The sequence below is a fragment of the Leopardus geoffroyi genome, chromosome A2 (genome assembly GCF_018350155.1).
Source record: "Leopardus geoffroyi isolate Oge1 chromosome A2, O.geoffroyi_Oge1_pat1.0, whole genome shotgun sequence".
Lineage (NCBI taxonomy): Eukaryota > Metazoa > Chordata > Mammalia > Carnivora > Felidae > Leopardus > Leopardus geoffroyi.
Window position 1 is genome coordinate 114,813,513 of NC_059331.1, and position 26,575 is coordinate 114,840,087.

The 26,575-nt window shown below is 42.2% G+C and overlaps 1 protein-coding gene across 2 annotated transcripts in view; it reads right to left on the reverse strand.

Moving 5' to 3' along the window:
- The window catches only part of RAPGEF5 (Rap guanine nucleotide exchange factor 5), a 233,780-nt gene that overhangs the window by 61,342 nt on the left and 145,863 nt on the right, over positions 1–26,575 (reverse strand). The window contains exons 1-4 of one of the 2 annotated variants that reach the window (XM_045495058.1): positions 21,639–21,644; positions 19,594–19,596; positions 13,066–13,193; positions 12,532–12,620 (exon numbers count right to left, since the gene is read on the reverse strand). Coding sequence is in view for 1 of the 2 variants with exons in the window: in XM_045495057.1 (XP_045351013.1) it covers positions 12,532–12,620; positions 13,066–13,193 (217 nt within the window). In the remaining variant the exon portion in view is untranslated. Of the gene's footprint in view, positions 1–12,531; positions 12,621–13,065; positions 13,194–19,593; positions 19,597–21,638; positions 21,645–26,575 lie in introns of those variants that run through there. The other variant, XM_045495057.1, reaches the window with a different exon arrangement.

Consider the following 26,575-nt stretch of genomic DNA (forward strand, 5'->3'; position numbering starts at 1 on the left):
GAAGAACACATTTGCCTTGCATGTTTTCCCCCCCCAAAAGAACAAACACACTCCCTAGGAGACTATAATAGAGCAAATCGTCATAACAATTCTGAGATGTGTGCTAGCATTATGCCAGTCAGCACTGGCAGAACTTGAGCTAACTAAAGAATTTTAAGGAAGTCAACGCAGCGGTAAACAAAATGGCTTGCAATGCCTTTAAATTCAGATCAAATTGCAACAAGACACAAGAGGGTTCATTTTCTATGTCCAACTCTGGAGAAGAGATTCAAAATTAGCGCGAAAAACTCTTCATCATGTTCCTTATTTTTTCTTGACAAAACACGTTACACTATATTGACGGTATCTATATCGATATCAAGCAAGACAAGAAAATTTAGGGGCAAGAATTTAACTCGCTTTAAGTACTAAGCAAATCTCTCTTTATAACAAGTATATTAATTTAAGGCACACTGAAAGGCACGTAATTACTGAAGGAATAGACCAGGTGCTTTAATATTAGAACTGCTACCTATCATGAGTCCTGATACATGTAGCCCTTGCACCAAAAACGACATTCACTTAAGGCTGAGAACTTAAGTAGAGATACCCAGCCAAGTATGCAATAGGCAATTTTAACGTATACTTTTCATCTTCACTCTAAGTGAAACTCATTTACAGGATTAAAGGATTTAAAAGATTCATAAAGTATCCTGTATGAAGACAACAGACAAGAACAGTTAAGTCTGAAGCAGAAAAAGATACAGAATTGCTCTAAATATAATTTTCTATCACTATTCAGATTACAATAAGATATTTGGGGGATTACAAGATATTTTAGTTTTCTACATTTTCTGTTCACTCATATTTAACCATTCCCTCTAATTTCATATTTATTGAAAGATTTGGGGGAAGGCCTGCCAGCCAAGAAGCAGCGTTATGTGTAAGGCAAAAAGCTGCAAACAGAATGAAAAGAATGGTTTCAATTGTAGAGCAAGAAAGCCCCAAGGGCAGAAAATGAGGATAATGGGAAATGGGAGGGGAAGGTTATAATGAGAAAGACTGCAAAGAGAAATGAGAAAAAGCTCAATTATAGGTATGTTAAAGGCAAAAATTCTCCTGCTCAAAGAATATCCCTTTCAGACATGTGGTTGTCAATTACAGCAATTCTGTGGCACTGCACCCTTTCAATGAAGCAATAATTCGATTGAAACATGCTGTGAGATTAACATGCGGTGATTATAATCAACAAATTGCCATTCACTAACATTTCTCCCTCACACTTAGGAGACTACCTCAAGTACACACTCTTATACAGAAAAATCACTTAGAATTTTTTTTTTCTGATAGAATGCTAGTTTCACTTGAGGAAGATGGCATAGCATTTTATGATTAGTTTTTTAATGTTTATTTATCTTGAGAGAGAGCAGGGGAGGGGTAAGAAAGAAGGGAGAAGGGGAGAGGGGGAGAGGGAGAGAGAGACACAGAGAGAAAATTCCAAGCAGGCTCCATGCTGCCAGGGCAGAGCCTGATGTGGGGCTCAACCTCACAACTGTGAGATCATGACCTGAGCAGAAATCAACAGTCAGTCGCTTAACCATCAGAGCCACCCAGGCGCGCCGACACAGCATTTCAAATAACACAAGGACATCGTATGATCTCACTTCAAATCTTTCAAATGTCTGGGGAGGTGACACACAAGATCTCTGAGAGAGAGAGAGAGAGAGAGCGAGAGAGAGCGTGAGAGACACGGAGAAAGAGAAAAGAGGTTTTTTCATCCTTTGACATTGACTTAGACTCCAGTTGGTGATGTTACAGTAAAACTATGGCCTTGCTAAAATTACTAGATTGCCAATTCTATTGACACGGTATATTTTATCTCCATGAATTTTAGAATCTGTTGCTCCTTCCAATTTGCTACTCCAAACACGCCTGTGTTATACCACACATTTAAACAAGTATCTGGAAATTCAGGGGGACACCAACAAAATCATAAGTGTCTGCAGTGCAGTATTAAATATACCCAAAGACCCACAACTAAGAAAATATGTTAATTTTACAAACTTGGGAGATTTGGGAAAAGCATCACTTTTTTAAAGGAATAGAAATCCATTTTCTTTTTAAAACAACAACAAAAAGGAAACAACAAAATATAAGAACAAAAATCAGTACCGAACTAACTGAAAATCTGTACTATAGAGATTCTTACTAGGTACATATTAGGGAGACAGAATATGAGAACTAAACAAGCTGTTACCTTTCTCAAACTTATTTTTATGAGAGAAAATTCAAGTTATACTGAGGATCTGTGTTTCAAAAGCAACCTGCATCCTGTATCAAAGAGACTAGATAGATTTAAGACAGTATTTTCTTCCTGTAATAATAAAGCTGAAGACTCTCAGGGCTTCATGATTCTACATGAACTTTGTGTCTTATCAGACAGGGCCTTTTATATAATTTATATTTCAAAATAGATTGTAATTTTATATATTCAGATTCTTTGAAAACTGACAATTTATGTACCAGAGTATTTTATTATTTGTAATAATTTATCCTCCAGCCATTCTAGGAAATTAGAAATTTACTCAACTGTAAAGAAATACCTCAGGTTCCTAACGGTGTCATCAAATTGGGCATCTGAGGTGAAGGGAAAGCAAATAAAATGTGAATAAGGAAAATAAAGCAAATAAAACATGCAGCAGTGAATGAAAGAGAAAGCCCATTCATTTCTACATCTCTCACACTGGCTGCAGTTTACACAGAAAACCCCTCATGGTTCACGGTTTGAGAACATCACCATCAGGACTGACTTTACAGAAACAGCAGTCCCATGTGAATTTCATTTAGAATTCGTGTGAAGGAAACTCTGAAAGACCCTCTGCTTCACCTCCAGGCTCTAGGATAAGAACTTCACTCAAACCATCAGAAAGTGGTGATATTTTCCTTAAAAGTATTCAAAGAAGAAAATCTAGAAGCTTGTTGAGATGTCCAGGTTTTTCAACATCCTTAGACTCAAGAGGCTTAAGACTTAACGTGTCAGGTAATTGTTGCTCCATATGTATTTCATTTTCCCTTTCTTATCTTCAGATCCTCTTGAAATTAATTTTCCATAGCCTACGATATTTTAGTTTGCTTCTAGTGTGCTATAGACTATAGCTGAACACAAAATATGGGAAGAGGTTGTGTGGATTCAACATGAAAACGATGCAAATTAAAAAAATGCGTTCCAGTGATCTGTTCGCATTCTAAATATGAATTGTATGCCTGGAAAGTATGCTGTACTCCTACTTATATCTTCATCCATTACACACCTTCCTTTGCCCATTGGTTATGCGGTAATGAAACGTTCACATTTCCATTATTAATCAGTGTATGTTAATGACCTTATGCTTCAGCTCTGTCTCACTTCATTTCACCTTGCTTCATTACCAACAAGAGTATTAATTAACCCACGATCTACTGGCAGCGTAAAAGCATCAATTCCCTTGTTATCATACATAATATCACATGTTTAAAGGTGGTGTGAATAGATTAGATCAGATGATGAGTACCTCAAATGAAATCCACGGTCAAAATATGATTTTTAAAAAAATTTTTTTTTTCAACGTTTATTTATTTTTGGGACAGAGAGAGACAGAGCATGAACGGGGGAGGGGCAGAGAGAGAGGGAGACACAGAATCGGAAACAGGCTCCAGGCTCCGAGCCATCAGCCCAGAGCCCGACGTGGGGCTCGAACTCACGGACCGCGAGATCGTGACCTGGCTGAAGTCGGACGCTTAACCGACTGCGCCACCCAGGCGCCCCCAAAATATGATTTTTAATCACTTCTCATGTGAATGTTCTGACATAGCATCAGCTAGTATTAGGGTCTCTTCCTTCCCTTCTTTTGTAACCTTCTTGAAGCCCTTAGCTCACCCAGTGGCCATCCCGCTCACAGCTGGAAACGAAGAAGCAGGTCTTTGTGCGGAGATTAGAGCACTCTTAAGTAGCTACTGAAGCACCTGATTTGGGGTTTATAGCTAGAGTTGAATGGTATGTTTTTACTTCCATTATGCCTTTTATCCATGACTCTATTCACTAGAAAAAAATGATCTCTGAAATAAAGCTAGGGATACACCTGGGTTCATTTCCAGATTCAAATGATCATTCTCTGTAGCAGTTTAGTTAACTTCTACCTTACCTTCTATGTCCATGAGATGGGGATAATTATCCTGTAAAAAGATCCATCTGCAGGGCACCTGAGTGGTTCAGTTGGTTGAGCATCCAACTCTTGATTTCAGCTCAGGTCATGATCCCCAGGTCATGAGATTGAGCCCCACATCGGGCTCCACACTGAGCATGGAGCCTGCTTAAGATTTTCTCTCTCTCTCTCTCTCTCTCTCTCTCTCTGTCTCTGTCTCTCTCTCTCCCCCCCTTCCCTCCCTCCTCTACTTGTGCATGCTTGCTCTTTCTCAAATAAAAAATAAAAAGTTTATGAATAAAATAATCCATCTGATGGAGAGGATGTTTGGATAAATGGAGGGCTATCTTGAGTAATTTCTAAATCCTGGCTCCCTAATCTGGAAGGGACCTCAAACATCACATAGCCTAAGTCCTCTGCTTTCGTTAATGAGGCAACTGAGAAGAAAACTTCTACATAATTCTAATTATCTCATTATTTGTCAACATTAATTTACAAAGTCTCCCAATGCTTCAATTATGGTCTCCGTAATAATTCTGCATATTAGTAACAGGGAGGGAAGTTAAGGGAATTGCCCCCAAACCAAACCAAAACAAAACCCACAGTACAGAGTATACAGCAGAGCAGAAACTATATTTTCCCATGAACACTTTTACCTCCAGCTTTGTCTCAACAGCACTTTGGGGATTTTCATGGTAACTGTGGATAGCTATCTCAAGCCTTGGCTTTATCTGGCAAAGTAAGCCTTCACTGAGCAGCGATGCTCAGCATCTCAGGCATACCCACGGGGGCTGGAGTTGGTGCTAATGAATTTATTCTGCTGTTGACTTTTTTATTAAAGCATGTATGCAAACAAAATTAACCTCATATTTAAATATGGCAGTTTCATAAAGCTGAAAAAGACCTCAAATGGCAGCCTATCTAGTTATATGTGTATGAAAAAGTTATTTTCATAGGTGAAGATGTTAAAAGATGGTATCAAACATTTCCGTGGATGCAGATTCTACGGCTTGTATTTCCAGCTACTACCATCTGGGGACACCTATACCTATTTCAAATTTCTTTCTTTCTTTCTTTTTTAATCTTTATTTTTGAGAGCTAGAGACAGAGCATGAGCAGGGGAGGGGCAGAGAGAGAGAGGGAGACAGAGAATCGGAAGCAGGCTCCAGGCTCCGAGCTTTCGGCACACAGCCTGATGTGGGGTTCAAACCCATGGACCGTGAGATCATGACCTGAGCCAAAGTCAGTCACCCAACTGGCTGAGCCACCCAGGTACCCCATCTTCTTCTTCTTTTTTTTTATTTTTTTCTTTTTAACGTTTATTTATTTTTGAGACAGAGAGAGACAGAGCATGAACGGGGGAGGGGCAGAGAGAGAGGGAGACACAGAATCGGAAGCAGGCTCCAGGCTCTGGGGCTCGAACTCACGGACCGCGAGATCATGACCTGAGCTGAAGTCGGACGCTTAACCGACTGAGCCACCCAGGCGCCCCTGTCTTCTTCTTTTTTATTAATGTTTATTTTTGAGAGAGCAAGAGAGCTTGTGCACACCCGTGGAGGAGGGGAAGGGAGACAGGGAGACAAAGGATCCAAAGAGGGCTCTGCATTGACAGCCTGACAGCACCAAGCCGGACGTGTGGCTCGAACTCAGGAACCGTGAGATCATGACCTGAGCCAAGAGTCAGACCCTCAACAGACTGAGCCACCCAGGCACCCCTCAAATGTCTTCCTTTCTCTTTTTTCTTCAATTAAGTCTATGTCCTTTGGTTCTGAACTTTGTTGAAAATAACCAATAGTTTCACGTTAATTCTCTAAAATACTTTAATACATCAAAATTTCCTCTAGCTTATTTTTAAAGACATGTGGATATAGTGATCCTAAAATAGTGCCTGTAATGATACTGGTTAACATTTAATATCCACTATTTTCCTATTTGCTTTTTTGTCTGAATCCTCCCACTGGAATATAAACCCCATGAAGGTAAGGAGTTTGTTTACAACTGCATCCCCCACATCTAGGACATAAAGAAGTTAAAGATATTTGCAAAATGAAGGAATTAATTATTCCTAAGGTATTCATTCATGGGCATACGGAAATTGAGTAATTAAAAATGCACGGTTATATTTTATCACAGAATTAGTGTATAAAGTTAAAAGTAAATTATGGGGATGGCTAGTATAAAAGATAGGATGTAGTATATTTCACCACTGGGGCAAAACTGCCACTTTTCCTTGGCAACAGACTATTTCTGAATATCCCAAGATGGCTTGGTAATAAAATTCTATAAATGGATTTTACTAGTAGGTGATAAATCAAAGCCATTCTTTGGAAATGTTATAGTATATAAATTCTCAAAGGAACTTAAAAAGTTTCCCACTGAGCAAGGTTATACACAAACACACACAAATCACCACCAGGTATGGCCACTGAGCATGGGTTCCAAGCTTCCTCCCCCATCAACATTCTAACTGCTTTGAGTCCAAAGACAGGCAGCAATAATAGAATATGAAGGTAGACTAAATAGCTAACATCCTTGTACAATGGGTAAGTGATAGTGATTTCAGCGTAAAGTGACCACAAGCTTCCGGAAACTGTCTGCATGAATTCTAGGGTCTCTCCTCCAGATCTGGAATTCTATGGTTCTGTGACATTTGGAAAGATGTTCATTAGATCCTTTTGAGTGAAGGTGTTTTAGTGATGAAAGATATCTCAAAGACCATCTTTCGTATGGTTTGCTCAAGGTCTCAGGAGCCCAGATCTGGGGGGGACCCCAGACTTCAGAATCTCAATTTAGTAGCCTTTCTACTCTGCCATGTGCAGAGTTTTTCTGCTTCCTAAAACCACTATTTCTTGCAGAAGTAAGCATCTTGGCTGTGAGACATAAGGGCCACCCAGGGATTTTTATGGTGTGACAGAATCCTGCCAAAAATCCAAGTGGGTTTGGTTCACTCTATCATCACCTCCTCATTCCAAACACTGAGAAGTCGAATAAACAGCTGTGTGTCCAGGACCTCCGTCTCCCCCGATTCTTTTCCTTTTTTAAAAACATCACTTCAGGAGCGCCTGGGTGGCGCAGTCGGTTAAGCGTCCGACTTCAGCCAGGTCACGATCTCGCGGTCCGTGAGTTCGAGCCCCGCGTCGGGCTCTGGGCTGATGGCTCAGAGCCTGGAGCCTGTTTCCGATTCTGTGTCTCCCTCTCTCTCTGCCCCTCCCCCGTTCATGCTCTGTCTCTCTCTGTCCCAAAAATAAATAAACGTTGAAAAAAAAAAAAAAAATTTAAAAAAAAAAAAAATAAATAAAAACATCACTTCAGTGGATGGACCAATTGGGTAGGTTTGTAAATTGTGAAATTCTTAGGCTGCAGAGGCTCAGGGACAGAGACTAGTGGACATGAGGCTGACCAGTGGACATAAAGCCCCGAAGAGGGGTTGGAGAGTAGAGGGGAAGTGGAGGAAAGGGGAAATGATGCCCCTCACTCCGAGGCAAATATATATTTGAAACTATTAGAAACTTGGAATAAATCTTAAAAAGCTGCTGGGGGTGGGGCGGTAATGAGACAAGGTCAATGTTCTATTTCCGTGGCTCTCATATCTGGCTGCATATCAGCATCACTTGGGGAGCTTTTAAAGCCAGTAAAGTTTAGGTCCCATCTCAGGCCTACTGAATCAGAATCGCTGGGGTGGGACCCAGGTGTACCACCATCTAAGAATTTTCTATGCCTAGTCTCAACAAGTTTTAGTTCTGCAAAAGCTATGCTTCACAGTTATTACTGTCTTCTTCTTCTTCCCAGAGGCAGCCTGGCACAGAAGTAACAAAAATCTTTCCAGAAATCCTAAAAGGTAAGGGAATCAAGGAAGAAGTTCACCTAAATTATCTCCTCTCTTTCCAATGACCGGGAGAAAGGCATTCTTAATTTTTCTTCCCAAGAAATATGCATCAAGTGCTTATGACAGGCTTGGTGCTAGCCAGGAAGAAGATTAAAAGAGTTAATAAAAAATGAAGTGCCTGCCCTAGCTTTCCTCAAGGTTCTACCAGTGCATTGCCCTAAAAAAAGCCATTAAGCTGGCAATGCAGATTAACTTCTGGACTCTATCGATGGGAGTGAGACACCCCTAAATACAAGCCAGGTACTTTCATTGTTGCCTCACTACAAAGATAAGGGACTCAGTTCCTCAATGATGTGCTCAACCTCCTAGGTGCTGCTGAAAGCATAGCACCAACACTGAGGCAAGAGTAGGCATTTGCACACCGAGTATCCGACCACAGACTATGTGAGTTACTTGTCAAGTAACCAAACCAGCCACACTCTGAAGAAAGCAGGTCAAGCCTAATAGGATTGAGCTGGTCCCAACCATCCTATTCTCTGTTCGCTTTTCTTAAAAACCTGTAACCTTGAGTGCGTTTGCTTCAAAAGGACGCATAAAGAATAAGGAAATGGAAAAAAAGAGGGGAGCAAATAATGTATTTCCCCTTGTGTTCTCCCTGAGGTAGATTTGTCATAATGCAGATTCAGAAAGAAAAATCAATAAGAAGGTTTTTCTTGATGTAATCCATCCAATACATAATTTCCCCCCTACTTTGAACCAGAAGCCATTATTCCCAACAGTAGCATCCCTAAACAAAACATATTGTATCCTTTCCAGGGAGGGCAAAGAATTAACTAGGAGCAGGAACCCTGTAGACCTTATAGACCAGGGCTGGCTGGGGGGTGGAGGGGGTGGGAGGACTCGCTCTTCTATCCCTCCAGCCTCTACTCACAATTCCTTGTTTTTCTTTCTCCTTGCCTGCTTTGTCATTGTCCTGGGCTGAGAATGCTCAGTGATGTCTACCCTCTGGGAAGATGAAAGACAGAGCTGCTTGATTTTTCCCTGTCATTCCAAATGTTTAAGTCAGAACCTGAACCTTGACAGAAAAGGTAATCTTTGAAAGCTGCTTCTGTCACTTTCCATGTTCAGAAATAGATATCCAGTGGCCGGTTTTTCCATCTGGAACAAGGAAGAATCATTCATTCATTCATTCTTCATTCTACAGATAATCGTGCAAAGAGCCCTTATGCCTAGTTCTGCAAGGGAGGAAAGGCACACATAGAGGGGATTATGAGAAAACACACATGCTATGTGTTGTGTGGAACTAACCATTTAGGGAAATCATTAGTAGGCTGCTTTTAAAGAAGCATCTCTGACATTATTTTTGCTTTTAAAACTCAGTTTGACTTCATTCATACGGTGATAGAACACTATATATTGTTTTCTATTCTGGACTCAGGTAACAACAGGAATACATTAGGTCAACAGCTCTGCCATTCTCTTTCCTAGTCCATTCAATTAAGTCAACGTTTTTCCACTTGCACGTTAACATCAATTAGTAATCACTTCAACTGCTCCTCTGTGAGTGCAGAAGGTCTTTTATTGGGCCTTGCACTTACATTTTCACAACCAAGTAACTTTTGTGGCAGAGGGAGGGGAAATTCCATCTCTTGCACCATTATTTTCCCCAACCTCTGGTGGGTGCAGGAATGTAAGAACCCAGAACAGACTTATCCCAGTCTCCAGGAGCACTTTCGCCCTCCCACCTGCCCTTTCCTCCTCATTGCCATCAAGGCCATGTGGACGACCACCATATGGCCCCAGCTGGCCCCATATGGCTCCCTCTCTCTAAAAGGGGTGCTCAAGAACATAAAAACGCTGCTGTATACTTTTATTGCAGCCCCTTCTCATTTTCCTCCATCTGTCTTCCATATGTTTATACGATGCTATTAGGCTCTTGCACACATAGGCCTTTTATGATAAGGGTTGCCAGCCTGGCCAAAATAACTAAAATTCACCTCTGTTGGTAACAAGAGGCCTCGGTTACTTTCAATATGAGATTCATCTAGTATTCAAACTAGAACAAACTAACAACCACTATTCTTCAATTTGCCCACGAAATTTATTTTATTTATATATATATATATATATATATATATGATATTTCTTTTTCATTTTAGCAACAAAAACCACATGCTGGCTTTTCTGTTGTATTTTCTCCAAGTGCTGTATGTGAAGTTTTGAAGAACCACATGGGACTTCACTTAGGCCTCCCTATTACACACCCATCAATCTCATAGGTTTGACTTTTCATTTTCATAAAGTTCTCCTTGAATTTGAGGAAAAGTTGCTACTATGCTTTCTTCAAGTGTCACTACAAAAATCTGAAGTCTCATGCATCCTCTGAAAACTCTGAGGAAATGCGTAAAAATGAGGAGAGGCTGAACTTGACAGGGGTCTTCTTGCCTGGCTTAGGACAAGCCACTGAGCTCTGGTCCTCTTTGCTTTGCTTTGCTTTGCTGAGCACACGGCTAAAGTGACATATTTGACCCCAGTGTTGGTATAACAGTCACTAGACACCACGCACAACATCATTTCCAGCAGTGGCCAACTCCTAGCATTAGTAATCAGAGTGATTTCTCATTCCCAGTGTTAAACAGTGGGAACTTGTTAGTTGCCACCTAGGCCGTCTTTATCAAAAACCCAATGGGGATTAGAAAGAAAGAAAAAGGAAATCAAATTAGGATTAACACTGGCTGTAATAGTTTTTACACTTATCGGGGAGCCTGGGTGGCTCAGTCAGTTAAGCGTCCCACTTCGGCTCAGGTCACCATCTCGCGGTCCGTGGGTTCAAGCCCCGCGTCGGGCTCTGTGCTGACAGCTCAGAGTCTGAAGCCTGCTTGGGATTCTGTGTCTCCCTCTCTCTCTGCCCCTCCCCTGCCTGCACTCTGTCTGTCTCACTCTCTCAAAAATAAATAAACTAAAAAAAATTTGTAAATAATTTTTACACTTACTAATATGACCTAGACACAAATTCTCACATTATAGAGAACTGTGGGTACTATTAAAAAGAAGCAAGCATTCAATCTCCCCAAATATGTATCCACATTGAAAGGTGTCTTTTTGCAGATTATTTCCTATAACCTAGTCCAAACCACCTGTGTAAACCAGTATGGTAATCAGTACATGGAAAATTATGCCCAGTTCCATGATGATTGTATCTGCTATATATAGAACATGGGAATAGTGCTCAAATGCACAAAATATCAATCAATAGACATGCAAAAACAAATGCCAGCAAGTGCCATGAGAATGTTTTTCTTTCAGCCTGTGTATAAATGACAACTAGTGATCCCCCCACCCCCTGCCAAACATATGCAAAATAAAGTGTCTATTTGAATACTGAGATCAAAGTGTAACATTACTGTAGGATAGGAGATTAGGTCATTTTCCTTTTCTTGTTTTTAACTCACTTACACATTTCACACAACTTTGTTTCTTGTAATGTCCTTCACAATGCAATTTAGAGCCAGACATCAGGTTCGGACAAAAGGAGAAGAGAAAAACAAAACAAAACAAAACTACTGGGACCTAAGGAAACTTGCTCCCACCTACGCTGTCATTTTACAATCTTTCCTACAAGGGAAAAACCTAAGGTGTTACCCTGCAGGAATTCAACCTACAAACACTTTTTATTGATGCAGTCAGTATACTGTAAACTGTGGGTATCCCAAGTGCTGTGATAACAGCAAAAAGTGCATTTTAGTCAGGAGATCAAGTTATAGACAGAGGCCTATTCATTGGAATGATGTTCCATGCTGGAACAAATTACAAATTTGTTAAGAGAATTTTGGTTAAAGGAAGTACGTACTTGCCCTTTGGTGATAAAGGAAGCATGATTAGGTTATTTTGTAAATGCAAATGATAGTGTTTCCCAAAATGCAAGGGTGACAAAGCTAAATGGGTATTTTGCTCCCAGATTAAAGAGAAAGGACAAGAAGTCTGATCAATAAGCCTTCAGTGAATTATAGTTTCTGGTCTGCCAAGCTATGAGGATGGTATTCTGCACAGCAGGGCTTGCTCTGAGCAGTTTGTAAATCACCTGGAAAAAGGCAGAAGTTGCTGCGAGGCTTATAGTTGCTGAGTAGTTGCATTAATTGTTGACGTTTCTGCAGGGAGGCTGCTCCCCTCAGCTCAGCACTTCCCACAGGCCAGGTGGATGCTTGTCGCTTGTATTTCTTCCCAAGGAACACTGGCTATTAAGATGCTGGCCTCTTGCCAACTGCCTTTAGGTAAGATTCGGTAAAAATTGCCAAAGATACAAGAACATCTGCCTTCTTACCGTTTTCTTTGTACAGCGACTTCCCAGGCAGCCGCTTGGATCTACATGTGTCCATTTACTGGATTGAAACAAAACAGCACGAGGCCAAGGGGGGAGGCGCACAAAGCATATGCTGTTTCTGCCCATGCTGATTTAGGCTACAGTGGGAGCCTTGCCCCTAAGGATACTGACAAGGGCAGCCACAGCTGTGAGTCTGGAAGCTGGAGACACCCCCCCCCCCTTACCTGTTTCTTTGTCCTGGACTTCTTCCAGGTGCAAGTCATTCAAAAGGTGCTCCAAAATCTTCTCGGGGGTCCCGGACACGACCACGTATCTGTCAGAGAGCAGAGAGTCCACGGAGTCATCCTCGGTGGAAGACTGCGAGCGGCTGCTCCATTCATCGTCCTCATCCTCCTCGTCAATGTATTTGAAATAAGGCACATCGAAGGTAGGCAAGGGCAGCTCTCGGTCTGAGAGCGCTGCGGATTCCTTCCTCTCTAGATGAGGGTCAAAGACCCTCAGCCGGGAGCTGCCCATTGTGAACGACTACTAACAAAGGCATCCCCTAAGAGCTAAAAGATCTTGCCATCTCTGTCCTTTCGCTGGGAACTGAGTCCATCTGGCTGCCAAGAGCTCTGCAGTCAGCTAGAACGCTCGAGAGGCGGAGAGAAAAGAGGGAGGGAGGGACGGGAGGCAGCGGGAGCGAGTGAGATGGAGCGAGAGAAGGGGAGGCAGGCAGGGCCGAGGAAACAGGAGCGCGTGCCGCGGTGCGAACTCACCTCCAATCACTCTCGGCGCTGCCGCTGCCGCTGGCCAGGGGGGCTGGGCCACAGCACTGCACCTTCTTCAGCACCAGGACGTTCCTCTCCTGCTCCTTCACCTGGACCGTGGCCACTTCCTCATCCAGCTTGTTTGGGGATGGAGCGATGGATGGGAGGAAAAAGGGAGAGAAAATTACACAGGCAAAAAAACAAAACAAAAAAAACCAACACAAACAGAACAAAACAACCCCCCCACCCCCACCCTAGAAAAAACAGGAGTAAACTGAAGCTGGGTTTTCTCAAGTTGCTTTCCACCATGATTTCTTTAAAGATTCTGTAAAAAAGAGAAGTCTGCTCAGGAATCTCCCTCTAATGGTAGAGTGTCCAGGTTCAAGTTCTATGGACACATAAAGCATTTGGGAGACATAGATACTGTAAAGGAAAAGGGAAAAAGTAAATAAAGTGGGGCTTGGATTCAGAGAGTTCACTTTTAAAACTACCTGAATGATTTGAATTAAGGAATCCAAAGTTCAAAGTTTCAGAAAAACACAACATATTAATTGCACGTGTCTTCTCTTTTGTCTTGTCAATGCTTATTAAACATTCGCCATATTAAAACTGGCAAGTCATAAATCATTTAAACACTAAAACAATGAGCAAGCTATTTAGTAGTTATAGTGAACACATACTATATTCATTTACGTCACAGCCTTACTTTAAAAGGTGGGCCAAAAACTGCCCATTCTATCATTTCGTTCATTATTTCCCCCCCCCCGGACATAAGATGGTCTTCAAATTTATCATGTACCAGTTTTGCGGGAATACAAGCAAAAATGGATCTCTAGTTAAAATCTCATCTAGGCTGAAATTCGCATGTCATGGGTGAGTGCACTGACTTTCTTCACCTCAGTCCCTTTTAAAAAGGAGAGAAGGCTGAACAATCACTCATTTCTGCACACACAGCTTCCACAGCCCAGAGCCTGCATGGCCCGCTGACGCGGCTCTCTGTTGGAGTCCGGCTCACTGCTGACCCAGCAGTGTAGAGCCCGACCCTGAGGGATGAACACTTCCAGAGCACATCGTGTGAAATTCTCCCAGTGTGTGACACCCAGCAAGGGGAAGGTAGTCCAGGAAAAAAAGAACTGTAAAATGCATGTCAGAAAACCTAGCTTCTGTATTTCTGAGGATTTGAGCAAAAGATTCAAGCAAGAAAAGTTGATAGTAAGTAGGCTTCACCTTAAAAATGATGTCACCTCTTTCAAAAGGGAAACTTGCCCCAGAGTTCCTACCATGTTTCTGCCGCTGGCAGAACCTAAAATTAGGTGCAAACATTAAAAACAAAATTTTCCCCAATGGGTAAAAATGTACTAAGTCTGCTATACTTTATTAATCAGCGCCATAGATCTAACAGGGATGTCAATGTATTTTATTCACCTTTCATAAGGATACAAAGGCACTTATCTTGCCTTAAGTGTCAACCAAATCATTGATAAAATTATGGTTTCAACTGTTGATGTCCTGATTCCCAAGAAAATGTAGAGACAAAAATAAAAAAATACGGGTCACTGTAAACATTTTATGATAATTAAAAATATCTTTTAGCAGCAAATAATTTTACTATGTAAAACTGGTGTATTACATTTCAGCAAGGTCAGACGCTCAGTTACTGTGGCAATTAATGTTGGATATTCATTGTTAAACTCCCTGAGGACGGCAGTGTGACTCCTGTAACATGAATACCAATGTGTAATTGCTATCTTTCATTTCTCCAAAGGGGTTCTTTTGTTATCCATGTAGTTGAAGTGAAATAAGGTGGCTGGAGAGAGGGGCATATATTGACCAAAAGAGAAAAAAAAAAAAAAAAAAAAGGCACAATATGGGTCTGAGATACCGAGACAAGGAAACAAATAATTCACTCAACAGTAGATCTGAAAGGACAAAAATCTTTCCCTGGTTTTCCTCTCATCGTAAGCCAATATTCATTTTATATGAGCCTGCTGTCATTCTGAAGTACATTTTACATTCTACATGCACGTGATATATGGCATTATTAACTTCCATGGGTCCCGCACATACATATGGATGGGAAGGGCTTCTCTAATGTCTGTGTAACTAATATGTATTACAGGGCTGTGCACAGAGCAGCCACACTCTGCTGGGCAGGGAAATAGCTGAATCATATTGATGTACTATCAAGAGCATCTTATGTCATAGTGATAGCTTCCATTTTGAAAACCTGTTAAAAAATAAAGGAAAAAGCAGAAAAATCGATGTATAAAGGGAGATGTAAGTTATCTAAAATTGCCATGAAAACATAAAAATCCTATGTATTATATCTGGCTTTCAAAAAAGAAGAGACTATTAATGCCTCATGACCCATGCACTCTTACCTAATTGCTCTTCCTGAAAAAGAGCAGAAGTACCATGATTGAGGTTCTGAGGATGAAACTTCCTTCTGGTGCTTGCTTGGTCAAGGATAAAAGTATTTGGAAGGTCTAATGATGGAAAATTGATCAATGACAAATAGTTGGTCAAGTGTATGTAAAGGATTAAAATGGTTAATTTATAGTCAGTCATTCAACAAATAGAGGGTCTCCTATGGACAAGGCAGTGGGCTGGATACCGAGTGGCAGGCAGAGATGAGTAAGCCAAGTCCCTTCCTCTTAACTAACAAGTTAACAGGGTCCCTAACAACATAACTGTAACTTTATAAGCACCCTAAGATGAGGCCAAATACAAGAACACACAAAGATCGAATACATGGGGTGTGATAGTCCAAGATGACTCTGGGTGACAGGGAATGGGAATGCCATGAAATGGGACAAAAATGCAGAGAGAAATGGGTTCTGGTGCGACTCGTGAATCTAGTTTCAGCTAAGTGATGTTTCAGAACTGATAATACATCATGCTATAGATACTTAGCAGGTAGATACTTAGAAATAATGAACCAGGCTTCTGGTAGAGGTCAAGGGCAGAGACAAATTTGTGATTTATTCAAGTTTTGGGAGTGGATGAGATTGTGAAGGGAGAAAAGGAAAAAAGGGAAGTATAAAGATGGGGCTAGGGGAAGAAAAAAACACAACGTAGGGGAAGAGGTGGAGGGTCAGAGTCTTGAGGAAAGCTAGTTATAGAGATTATGAAGAAGTAAAACCAAGATGAGCCCGAAAATCTGAAGGGCATGGTCTCAAGAGACTCAAGAAAAAAGGTGGTCTGTTGCTGTAAAGTTTACAAAGATATGTCTAAGAAAAAGAGATGACAAGATCAGTTTGGTCCAGGGGTGAGAAGAAAGTGTTAAGGTGTGAGTGAACAGGGAGGAGGTACACGCACGTACACACACACACACACACACACACACACACACACACACACACACACGAAAGAACACTTCCTGGGAACTGAATTATAAAGGGAGGGGGTCAGATTGCAGAGGCTGTGTGGCTGGGGAAGGAAGCAAGGAGGGGGATACAGGAAAGAGGGGACAAGATCAGGAACACAGTGGTGGGGTTAGGCTATAAGAGGATTGGCATTTCTTCCCCTCAGAGAAGTTCAAGGGAAGAAGCATGGATGGGGACTTAGAAAAAAATAAAGTAGGGAAAAGAAGGAAGTCAAAGTAGAGCATACGAGGTGACATCTATCTTCTTAGCAGAGTGGGAACTGAGATTGTCTTCTGGAAGGAGGGGGTTCAGCCTAAACTTGGTGAAAACATGGCAGACAGCAGGACAGACAACAGGGGGAAAACAAGTTATGAAAAAGAGGGTTGTCAGGCAGCTTTGTAGACCATTACGGTAGAAGCACATGTTTATGGTCATGTGCCTTTCTGCTGAAGTACTCAAAGACAGAGGGGAACAGCCAATGATGGGGCACACCTGAAGAATGTGCTGGCCAACAAAACAACAGGAGGTGACAAGAGAAGGGATTCGGGGTGCTGGTCAGCATACCATGAATGCAGTTCATCACCCCATAGTATCTGTCTGGCCAGGGAAAGGAGCTGATAAACTGAGAAAACATGGAGGGGCTGAGGATAAGTCCCCAGAGAGCTAAGGGAGCAGGGAGGTGGTGGGTGAGGAAGCAGGTGGCAGTTTTGATCAAGGAGGCAAATATGTAAAGTGGAGCAGTTCAGAGTGGTAAAGACTGAGAGAGAGAAAAGCAGCCTCCAATATTCGGGAGCTGGCCTGGCACTCACAGTTCAGCTTGGGGTTCTCCTGTGAGCATCAGTGACTATGCAGAAAATCGACATCGGACAAGGCCACTCTGTGACTGTGATGGAACAAACACAAGGCCACAGGGTACACACATCTGAGCGCAGACAAAGCGTGAATGTTGGCCAAGCCGGGGGGGGGGGGGGGGGAGCCCAGATAACGAGCAACTGCTGTTTCTTTTCCAATTACCACTTTAGTTTTGCTCTAGTCTGCCTTCCCTGTAGATAAGACTTAAGATATCCAGTTAGAGAGTTACCCCATTTCCTGACTGTGAAGCCCTGCTTCTTTAAACCCTCCCCCAAATCACTGGACACAAACCCAAGTCCTAGTAGGAGTCCTTTCTCCTAACCCCTAACCTCCCCTCCCCCCTTCACACTGAGTTACCCCACAGCTCCCTCTGGTGTGAGGTCTCCGCCTCAGCAACAAGCAACAGACCCAGCTTGTCCGCCTACAGGTGTGTCCCTGGTGGTCTCTGGTTAGAGGACACAGACAAGCGTTAGAAGATGCTGCCTTGCCACTGATCTGGAGTGGTGTGGAGATGGTGGTTACCGGATTCAAGGACAAAAAACCAGAAACAAACATGTCCTTGTCAGGGTCATGAGAGAGTCATACACCGGAGTGTTCCTGAAAGTGGGAAGAGACTGCAGGGAACAGGGCTCATGACATGGTAAGGTAGGAGACAGGTAATAAAGCTACTGAGGAAAGTGGGGGAGCGTGTGCAGTGAAGGAAAGATGACCTGCGCAAGTGGCACAGGCCTCAGGAGAGAAGGGGCTTCCGCAGGTGCCACAAGATATGGGAGGGGAAGAGCGGCAGAGGGTGGATTCCCAGAGGGCACCAGGCTCCTTCATGCCTTTGCTTGTGGTGGTCAGCCCTGGGTTGTACATGGTCAGTGAAAATGTCCACCTCTTCCCAAAATGCACTTGAGCCTCCAGATGAGCAGAAAAGAGTTCTTTCCCTACTCTTCTGAATTGATGATGGGAAGAACAAACTCCAAAAACTGAGCCAGATGGATTCTTCACAGCTGTGCCTATGGGATGCAGTTTGGGAAGAACAGGGAGGTGGGGAAACGGTGTGTGTGGGGGGTTCAGGGCAGATAAATGATTACAGGGAAGGCTTATTGATCACAGAATTATAGGACCAGTGAATAGAGCCCATCAGGGTCATGAACACAGAGGAGGGCTTTCCAAGTTTTCCCTGCTCCTCACCTTTGTTCCACTCTTTGGACAAATAGCTCTGATTTATTTCCTTTTTCTGGCGACACTGCTATCTTGCCTATGAATTCTGAAAGAATTATAGAACCAGTACCTTTGACTTACTTTAGATTACCTTCCTTGATCATGATCAGCTTCTGCACTTCTAAATCAAACCTTTTCTTTCATTTATTCCTATGAAAGATTTATTTTTAAGATGAAAATACCTGGTAAATAATAAAAGTATTGATTTTTAAAAAATAAGGTAAAGAATTGATGCTCACAGTGTAGCGGGTCTTAACATATTATTCTGAACTAAGTTTCTGATTGTATTTATATTTTCACTTATCACCAGCCCTAGCAAGAAAAAGTGATTACTAAGGGATTTCTCAGGCCTGCTGCAATTGTCACAACTACACTTGATTTTTCCATTATCACAGATAATGGAAAATGGCGTTCTCCCAAATACTTACATAAAGCATCCACTGGTGTTATCCCTGGTGTCATGTCCCTGCTGCTCTATGAGCATAACCTCTTACAAGAGTGCTTAATTGGGGGGTTCATGGATGGGCTTTAGGGTCTCAGAGAACCCTCTGAAAGCATGTAAAATTTTTATGTGTAGGCACACTTTTCCAGGCTGAGTCCAGAGTCCTCAGTCTCCTTCAAGTCTATGAACCCCATAGAGTGCAAACCATTCCATATGATGGAACATCTATTTCTCACCTCACCTAGTAAGCCTTCTTTGCAAGCCCTGCCACTAACACCCTCCATCCAGATGAGGTGCCCAAAGAACCCTGTCATGATGCCCATCACACTGACCTCTAATCATCTGTCCTGTGTTCTCCACTAAATGATGACATCTTGAGGGCAGGGACTGTGACTTCTATTTCTCTTTCTAACACACAGCTCAGAGCATGTGATAATCACTTGATAAAGGTTTGCTGAATATGCAAATTAATGAACCAGCAACAGAGCAGAGCAAGTGAATTGCCTTTAAAAGGCAGAATCCCTGCTCAGGTCATGATCTCAAGGTTTGTGAGTTTGAGCCCCACATCGGGCTTGCTGCTATCAGCCTGTCAGTACAGAGCCTGCTTCAGATCCTGTGCCCCCCACCACCACCTCTCTGCCCCTCCCCCGCTCATGTGCATGCACGCACGTGCTCTCTCTCTAAAAATAATTTTAAAAACATTTTAAAAGGCAGAATTCTATGTTGCAAGGCTCAAAGGTTATTCTTACTGTGAGGTTTCCCTCCCTCTCCACTTAGTCACATTCCTATTTTACAATGCTCATCACAGGAGCTAGTTGTGTTTCAAATTTGAATGTTATAATTATTTATTCTCTCTACCAAACTAAGCCTCCATGCAACTAACATATAAGAGACCATGTAACTAACACAGCACTAGGAAGGCATTCACTAAATGGTATTGTCCTTGGGTCTAGGGCACATAAAAAGGGGGTGGGCATGAAGAGATCAAATTGTGGGCTAAATTATGAACTGGGCAAGATGTATATTTTGTACTGTCTAATCTCTTCCTGCTCGGCCCTAATCGAGATCTTCAGCAACTTCTCATGGCCCAGTGTTTCATCATCAAACCTGTCTGAAGCAGGCAGCATCAGATAAACTTTCAGATGGAGAAAACAAAGAATCACCAGGCTTGATGCCATGGCATTCAAGAAGTCATACAAGCAGCACAAATTGTAATGCTGTTGCCCCTCAAGTTTTTGAAAATAGTACTTAAAGATCTTAACTTATTTATAGGAAGGCATTTGCTATGGACTGAATGTGCCCCCCTCCCAAAATTCCTATGTTGAAACCTAATCCCCAGTGGGAAGGTATCTAGAGGTGGGACCTTTGGGAGGTGATTAGGTCATGAGGGTGGAGCCCTCATGAATGGAATTGGTGCCGTTCTAAAAGAGCCCCCAGAAAGTTCCTTTGCCTCTCCCACCACCTGAGGACACAATGAAATGATGGCTATGAACCAGAAAGCAACCTCTCATTACACCGTGAATTTGCCAAAGCCTTGATCTTGAACTTCTAGCCTCCAGAACTGTGACAAAAAAAAAATCTCCATTGTTTATAAGCCACTCGGTGTGTTGTGTCCTGTCATAACAGCCTGCATGGACTAAGACAGCATGCAGAGCCAAGAGCTTGTTAGGGCTCCTTCATCGCACGGCCTTCTTGGTCTAACCTTGAGCCTATCAGGCCCAGGCAGCTAATGCACTGGAACTCTAACCTAACTGTTGGAGGGGACATGGTTTACCCTCATGCTGGTAGCCAAAGCAGGCCAAACTGCTTGGTGGGTCACACAACAGGTGTGTCTAAGTTTTGGTGAGGCTCAAAACTACTAGGGTAGCCAGTTTTCAGTCCTAGATGGTCTGTGTGGTTTGGAAAAGCCATCAAGGGTCAGAATTAAAAGAGAAGGGGGTTGGGAAGGGCTGAGCATTGTATCAGGACCACAGCTAAACCAGCTCAGGCCGAGGCAAAGCTCAAGAAGCAGCAAAGGAAAAATGAAGTGCTGGCAGGAACAGAGTTAAACATGGCAGGGATCAGAGGAGTCGGTGAGACTGTGGGCACCTGTGCCCACCCAACTTGGGTACACAGAGACAGGCAGGTTAAGGCTTGTGGGACTTCTAGTGCATTAGCTGACTGGGCCTGATAGGCTCAAGCACTGGGCAGATACTGAATTGTATTCTTTAAAATGTGAATTTTACCTCAAAAACCAACCAACCCACCCCCAAACCGGGCTGTGATAAGCCTGTGGGCACAGGATTTTGCTGACTAGGGTACACAGGGCCCTATGCCAAGGAGCTACAAAGAGTTTTGAGAAACATGCCCTGGGAGGTATAGTTCATGTAGCTGGAATGTCTAAGAAAGAAAAGCTCAGGAGAATGAAATCCTGGTAGGTAATTTCCATTCTCTGAGCTACCCTTCCTGTGGGAGAGCAAGCCATAGGATTACTCATGATGTTCTGGAAAGGTGACCTTCCATTAATGGGTGGCCAGATAAAAGAGGCTGATTGTGTTTCAATTTAAGGAAGTACTGACAACAGATACGGAATGAGCTTTCCCTTAAGCTAGAGCAGAGCCTGTCAACAGTATTATGCAACAAGGGAAGATGGTTCTTCAGTTAGAGTGGGTCCAGACAAGATGACCTTGGTGTCTTATCCGATACTAAGATTCCACAAAATTCACTGTTTTGACTTCAGTTTTCTCACAAAAGCCCAAAGTATTAGCTCTCCTAAATAGCAAAGACGCACATGATTTAGCAGTTAGGTATCTCTTCATCTTGTGCTATGGAAATTCACACACAGCTTTGAAAACCAAACCACCAATGCCCACATCTATTCTTGTACCGTAAATGTGGGTATGGCAGAATTAAAATACTTATCAGAAAAAAAATCTCCCCAGCCAGAAACAATTTTGTCTGAAAACAACCTTCACAGAATTTGCTGACAATGTATCTCATGATTCTTTTTTCTCATGGAGAAAAAGTAAAAGTCTGATGAAGAGAATACACTAAGAAAAAGATTAAGTAAGCAGATGTGTGTCAAGGAGAGCAGTGGTTTAGACTTCCTGGACCACGAAGCACTGACCTGACAATTACATCTTTGCACAGGCTACTCTGGCACAAAGAGTAAATAATGATAACTGGTTCCTTTTTTTTTTTTTTTTTTCCCAATCCCACACATACTGAGATTAAAACTCAACCAAAAGCCTAAAGAGAACTAATAGGATTCATCATCCCCAAACTCACAAAATCCAGGTACAGTCTGCTTTTCCATAGGTATAAAAGCAAACACAAAGTTGTTAGTGAATATGACCAAACTCTCACAGGATCCCGGTAAACATGTCTGGATGGAAAGCTGTGGCTGCTAGAGAAGAACGGTATTTATTAAATTTCATTGCCTCTAGTAATTATTATTATGTACAACAAGTTGTCTAAGGATCCTAATATCAGGGCAAGCCTAGGAATTTTATCCCGAGGTCAACTTCAGCAAGTCAACCTAATGAACAACTGAGAAGAAGAAATAGGAATAGGCTGAAATATCTTGAAATATAAAGTCATTATCTTTTCATCCCAACTATACTGCAATACGCTGTATTAGCTTGATTGATTACTCTGGCAAAAAAGGAGAGGCACACTCAGCTAGAGTTCTGCAAGTGTTTAATGAAGGGATTACTTACAGAAGTGCAGGTAGCCTGGAGGAAATTAACCAGAAAATGGTGACATAACCAGCAAAGAGGGAGATCTTAACCACCCTTGGGCTTTCAAGCAAGAGGAGGTAACAGTGAGGGCTGGATCCCACCGGGAGCTGGGGATGTCAATGAGAGGCTCCCAGGGAGGAGCTATAGTCATGGAGGGGTGCAGTCATGGCCACAACTGTGGGAGGAAGCAGGACAGAGGTGGGAAGAACCACCACCCTGACCTTCCTTCCCTTCTGTGCTCTGATCTCCTGTGGGGGCCCCCAATGGCCACATCTCATTTGGAGGTGGCATCTAAGAGAGCCTGGGTGATACAGTTCACAGGAGTCAGGACTCACTGGCCCACCAGCACAGAGCAGAGGTACAAATGGAGGAGAGGATGTAATGTAGATGGTGTAGCATGTCTGGCCTTTCCATTTTCAGAGAAACTTGGGTCAACTTACCATTAACTTAGATGCTTCCACATAGGTCATGGAGTCCATCATCTCGTTGTCAGGAAAGCAACTCAAAAATCTAAGAGCTTTAGAGTAGCGTATGTTAGTATTCCCCTACCTGACTTCATCTAATCCCTGCATGCTTTAGCATCTTAATAGTCTTCCTACATGGGTTTACTACAATTCAGATTCCCCCTTGCTCCATATCCAACATTCCCTATGTGATCCCTGAGAGCTGTTAAACAATAAAGATGTCATTTTTATCATAAAAGCTTAAATTTTTTAGTTTATTTATTTTGAGAGAGAGAGAGAAAGAACATGAGTAGGGCAAGGTCGTCTAGAAGAAGAGACAGAATCCCAAGCAGGCTCCACACTATCAGTAAAAGCTTATATTTTGTTAAGTATTTCCCAGCAAGTCCTCCTCTGGTTCCAGTATAAAAGTTCTTGGTTGAGGACCAGATTTGGGGGTGAGGATGAAGGGGAGAAAGGAGAGGGGAAATGGCAAGACAAGTTCTACTCTGATATTAGCTGCATGAGAACAGGGGCTTGGTTTTGTTCTCTGTGCTGTTGTTACCATTCGGAACAACAGTGCCTGTAAATCAATGATGGGCCTGGTGAATTATGGATAAGTGGACAGATACTGTCCATCAGAATGGCCCAAGATTAAGGACAGAGAGATAGGGGCAAGGAGGCAGGGGTTCAGCCACACAGGAATTCAGTCCAGATAGCAGACTAGGGCAGAAAGGAGAAATTCAAGTTATAAGCCTACAGAACAAAAGGACAAGATCTAGATCGCCTGTAGCTAGGAACTGATGCCCCAAAGTCAGATGTAGGCAAAAAGTCTGAGTAATGGACACAGCTCACCCATATGAGAAACGAAGCTTGATTCTGACTCCGAGACCTTGTGAGCCACTTCTCATCCAGGGACGGCCCTGTCCTCACAGTGAGTCTGGGTTCACAGCTGCAGAGGCAGCCGCAAACTATCCTGAGTGGAGAGAAGTTACAGGGTTTGCCTTATCTAAAGTAAAATCCCACAACCATTTAATAGCTGTGTTCTGGGAGGAAAATGTACTCCCCAAATCCCAAAATGTCATTTGAAATATGAGGATTTATGCTTCTCAGAAGGTTCTTAGGCACTAAAAAAGACTGTGTATGCAAAAGGCCTAGCATCGTACCACCAAACTACCTTTATCACCACCAATTCCCAGATAAAATAATTTGCTGAACAATCAACACACCTTACTAAGCTCCCTTCCACCAGACCCCATGCCAGAGATATGGTCCATTTGTATTTCATTGGTAATAACCAATTCTTAGCACAAAAATCAAACTCAGATGATGGCAGCCCTTCAAAGAACCTATGACCTGAATTCAGTTAAACTGATAGTCACCAAAGTGAAGACAGACCTGCCTGAGTTCAAATCCTAGATTTGCTGAGTGGTCTTAACGGGGCTGTTCAATCTCTCTCAGCAACAGTTTTCCTTCCTGTGAAATGCGATAATACCAACCTTACTGACCTACTTATGAGTGCTGGGCATAGAGAAAGCACTCAATAAATGGATGCAGAACAACATAAAACTATACCGTAAGTGTATGCCATCCAAGCATATGAAGGACAAAATGTTACAAACTGAATTTTTATCAGGGCCTTGCTACAATTTTGTTCACATGTATGTGTTTAAATATCATCCATATTTCAAGAAACACAAATAATGTTATCAAACTTTTTCAGTTGCATTGAAAACTACTCCGTCTGGTGCTGTATCTACCACAGAGAGCCAGAGGCCATCACGACAAGTTAATTACAGAGCTCACTGAACTTGGAGGAAAGAAGGCTGGATGCCCTCTGTTAGAGAACTGGGATGGGGATTGAGAAACTTCATTTTCATGGGAGTGCAAGATAGTTTCTCTCTGGCATCTACCTCACCCCTCAAGCCTAAGTCTCTCTCACCAAAAAGCCATATACTTCTAGAAGCTAAAATCTAAAAGAAGGGAGACAATGAATTTCAGTGGTCTCTGACTTTTACATTTTTCAAATAAAATTTGAAGCTTTTTTTTTTAAGGAGCTTTATGAGCTCCTCGTCTTTGGGAGGGGTTCCTGACTATCTGTAAGGGAGGAGTCAGCATCTTTTAGCACGAGCAAGTCTAATGTGTAAACACGAGAAAACATCAGCAGCAATCAACAACCTGTGATATCAGCCATTGTCACTGGGGTCAGGCCACTGAATCCCCCTGCTTCTGTCGATTTTCTGCCCCAGACATGATGGTCATTTCCTTCTGAGACTCATGAGTTACATACACTCACCCTTGTTAGTGGACCCAAGGAAATAAATATACAAAGGATCAGCTGGGAATCACCCAAGTCTCACCTCTTAGCTTCTCTGGAATTAAGACGTCTAGGTCAAAAGGCAATTGAGGACATTGCCTTGTGCATATATGACCTGATAGAAGCCTACCTGAAGGTAATTCAGAAGATAGGAGGATGCTTCAAATCCTAGATCTGTAAGCATTTCCTAACATGCAGAAGAACAAAGGGGAAAAAATTCAACGACCAGGGTCCCTGGAGAAAAACTGTCAATATTTTGCAAATGTGAATTCCGTCAATACGTGGCATCCACGCAGACGGATACACTTGCGACGTATCTGTGAAAACCTGAGATGATTTAGTGCCGACAACAGCTCTTATTTCTGTCTCTCATTACTGGTTTATCCTGACGGCCCTCAAAATACAATACGTGTGTTACCGGAGACAGAAAAAAAAAAAATCTGAAATCTTGTTTCCTAGATTTTACAAACGTGACAAATATAAATGTTATCTAGAAATATCTTCTAGTTTCCAAGTATTCTCAAATAATTTCAACCGCGTGTGTGTGTCCCTGCATGTGTGTGTGACATACTTGCAAAGTTATTCTAAAGGGAAAATATCTTGACACTCTCCCCAAGCAGCCGAGAGATGGGATGAAAACCTATGCTAAATTATGACTCAAAGTTTCCACATTTTAGTTGTAGATATCCTTGTCACTTGGGGTTTGAATAAGGCACAGTAGTTTTATAGAAGCCTTTAAAATCTGAGTAACAAGAGGACAGTAGGGATTTTTAGCACAGTACTTGATAAGCTAGCCCTGACTGTTCCCTATAGCTTTGGCTTCTCCTTCCAAATTCCTCCTGTAGGAAATTCAGTTATTTGAAAATACTTTGCCATTAAGTGAAAACCTAATTATCAACTGAAATTACTTGAAAAAGCTAGCTCTGAACAGACTCAGAAGTATTATTCAAATTTACAAAGTTGTGAATACTTGAAATTTGCTACGAGTAGATCTAAAGTGTTCTCACCACACACAGACATACACATATCATGTGACTGTGAGGTACGGATATGTTAATTACCTTGATTGGGATAATCACTCCAATGTATGCATACATCAAAACATCCCATTGTACACTTCATATGTGGTTTTTATTTGTCAATGATATCTCAGTAAAGCCAGAAAACAAGTTTTA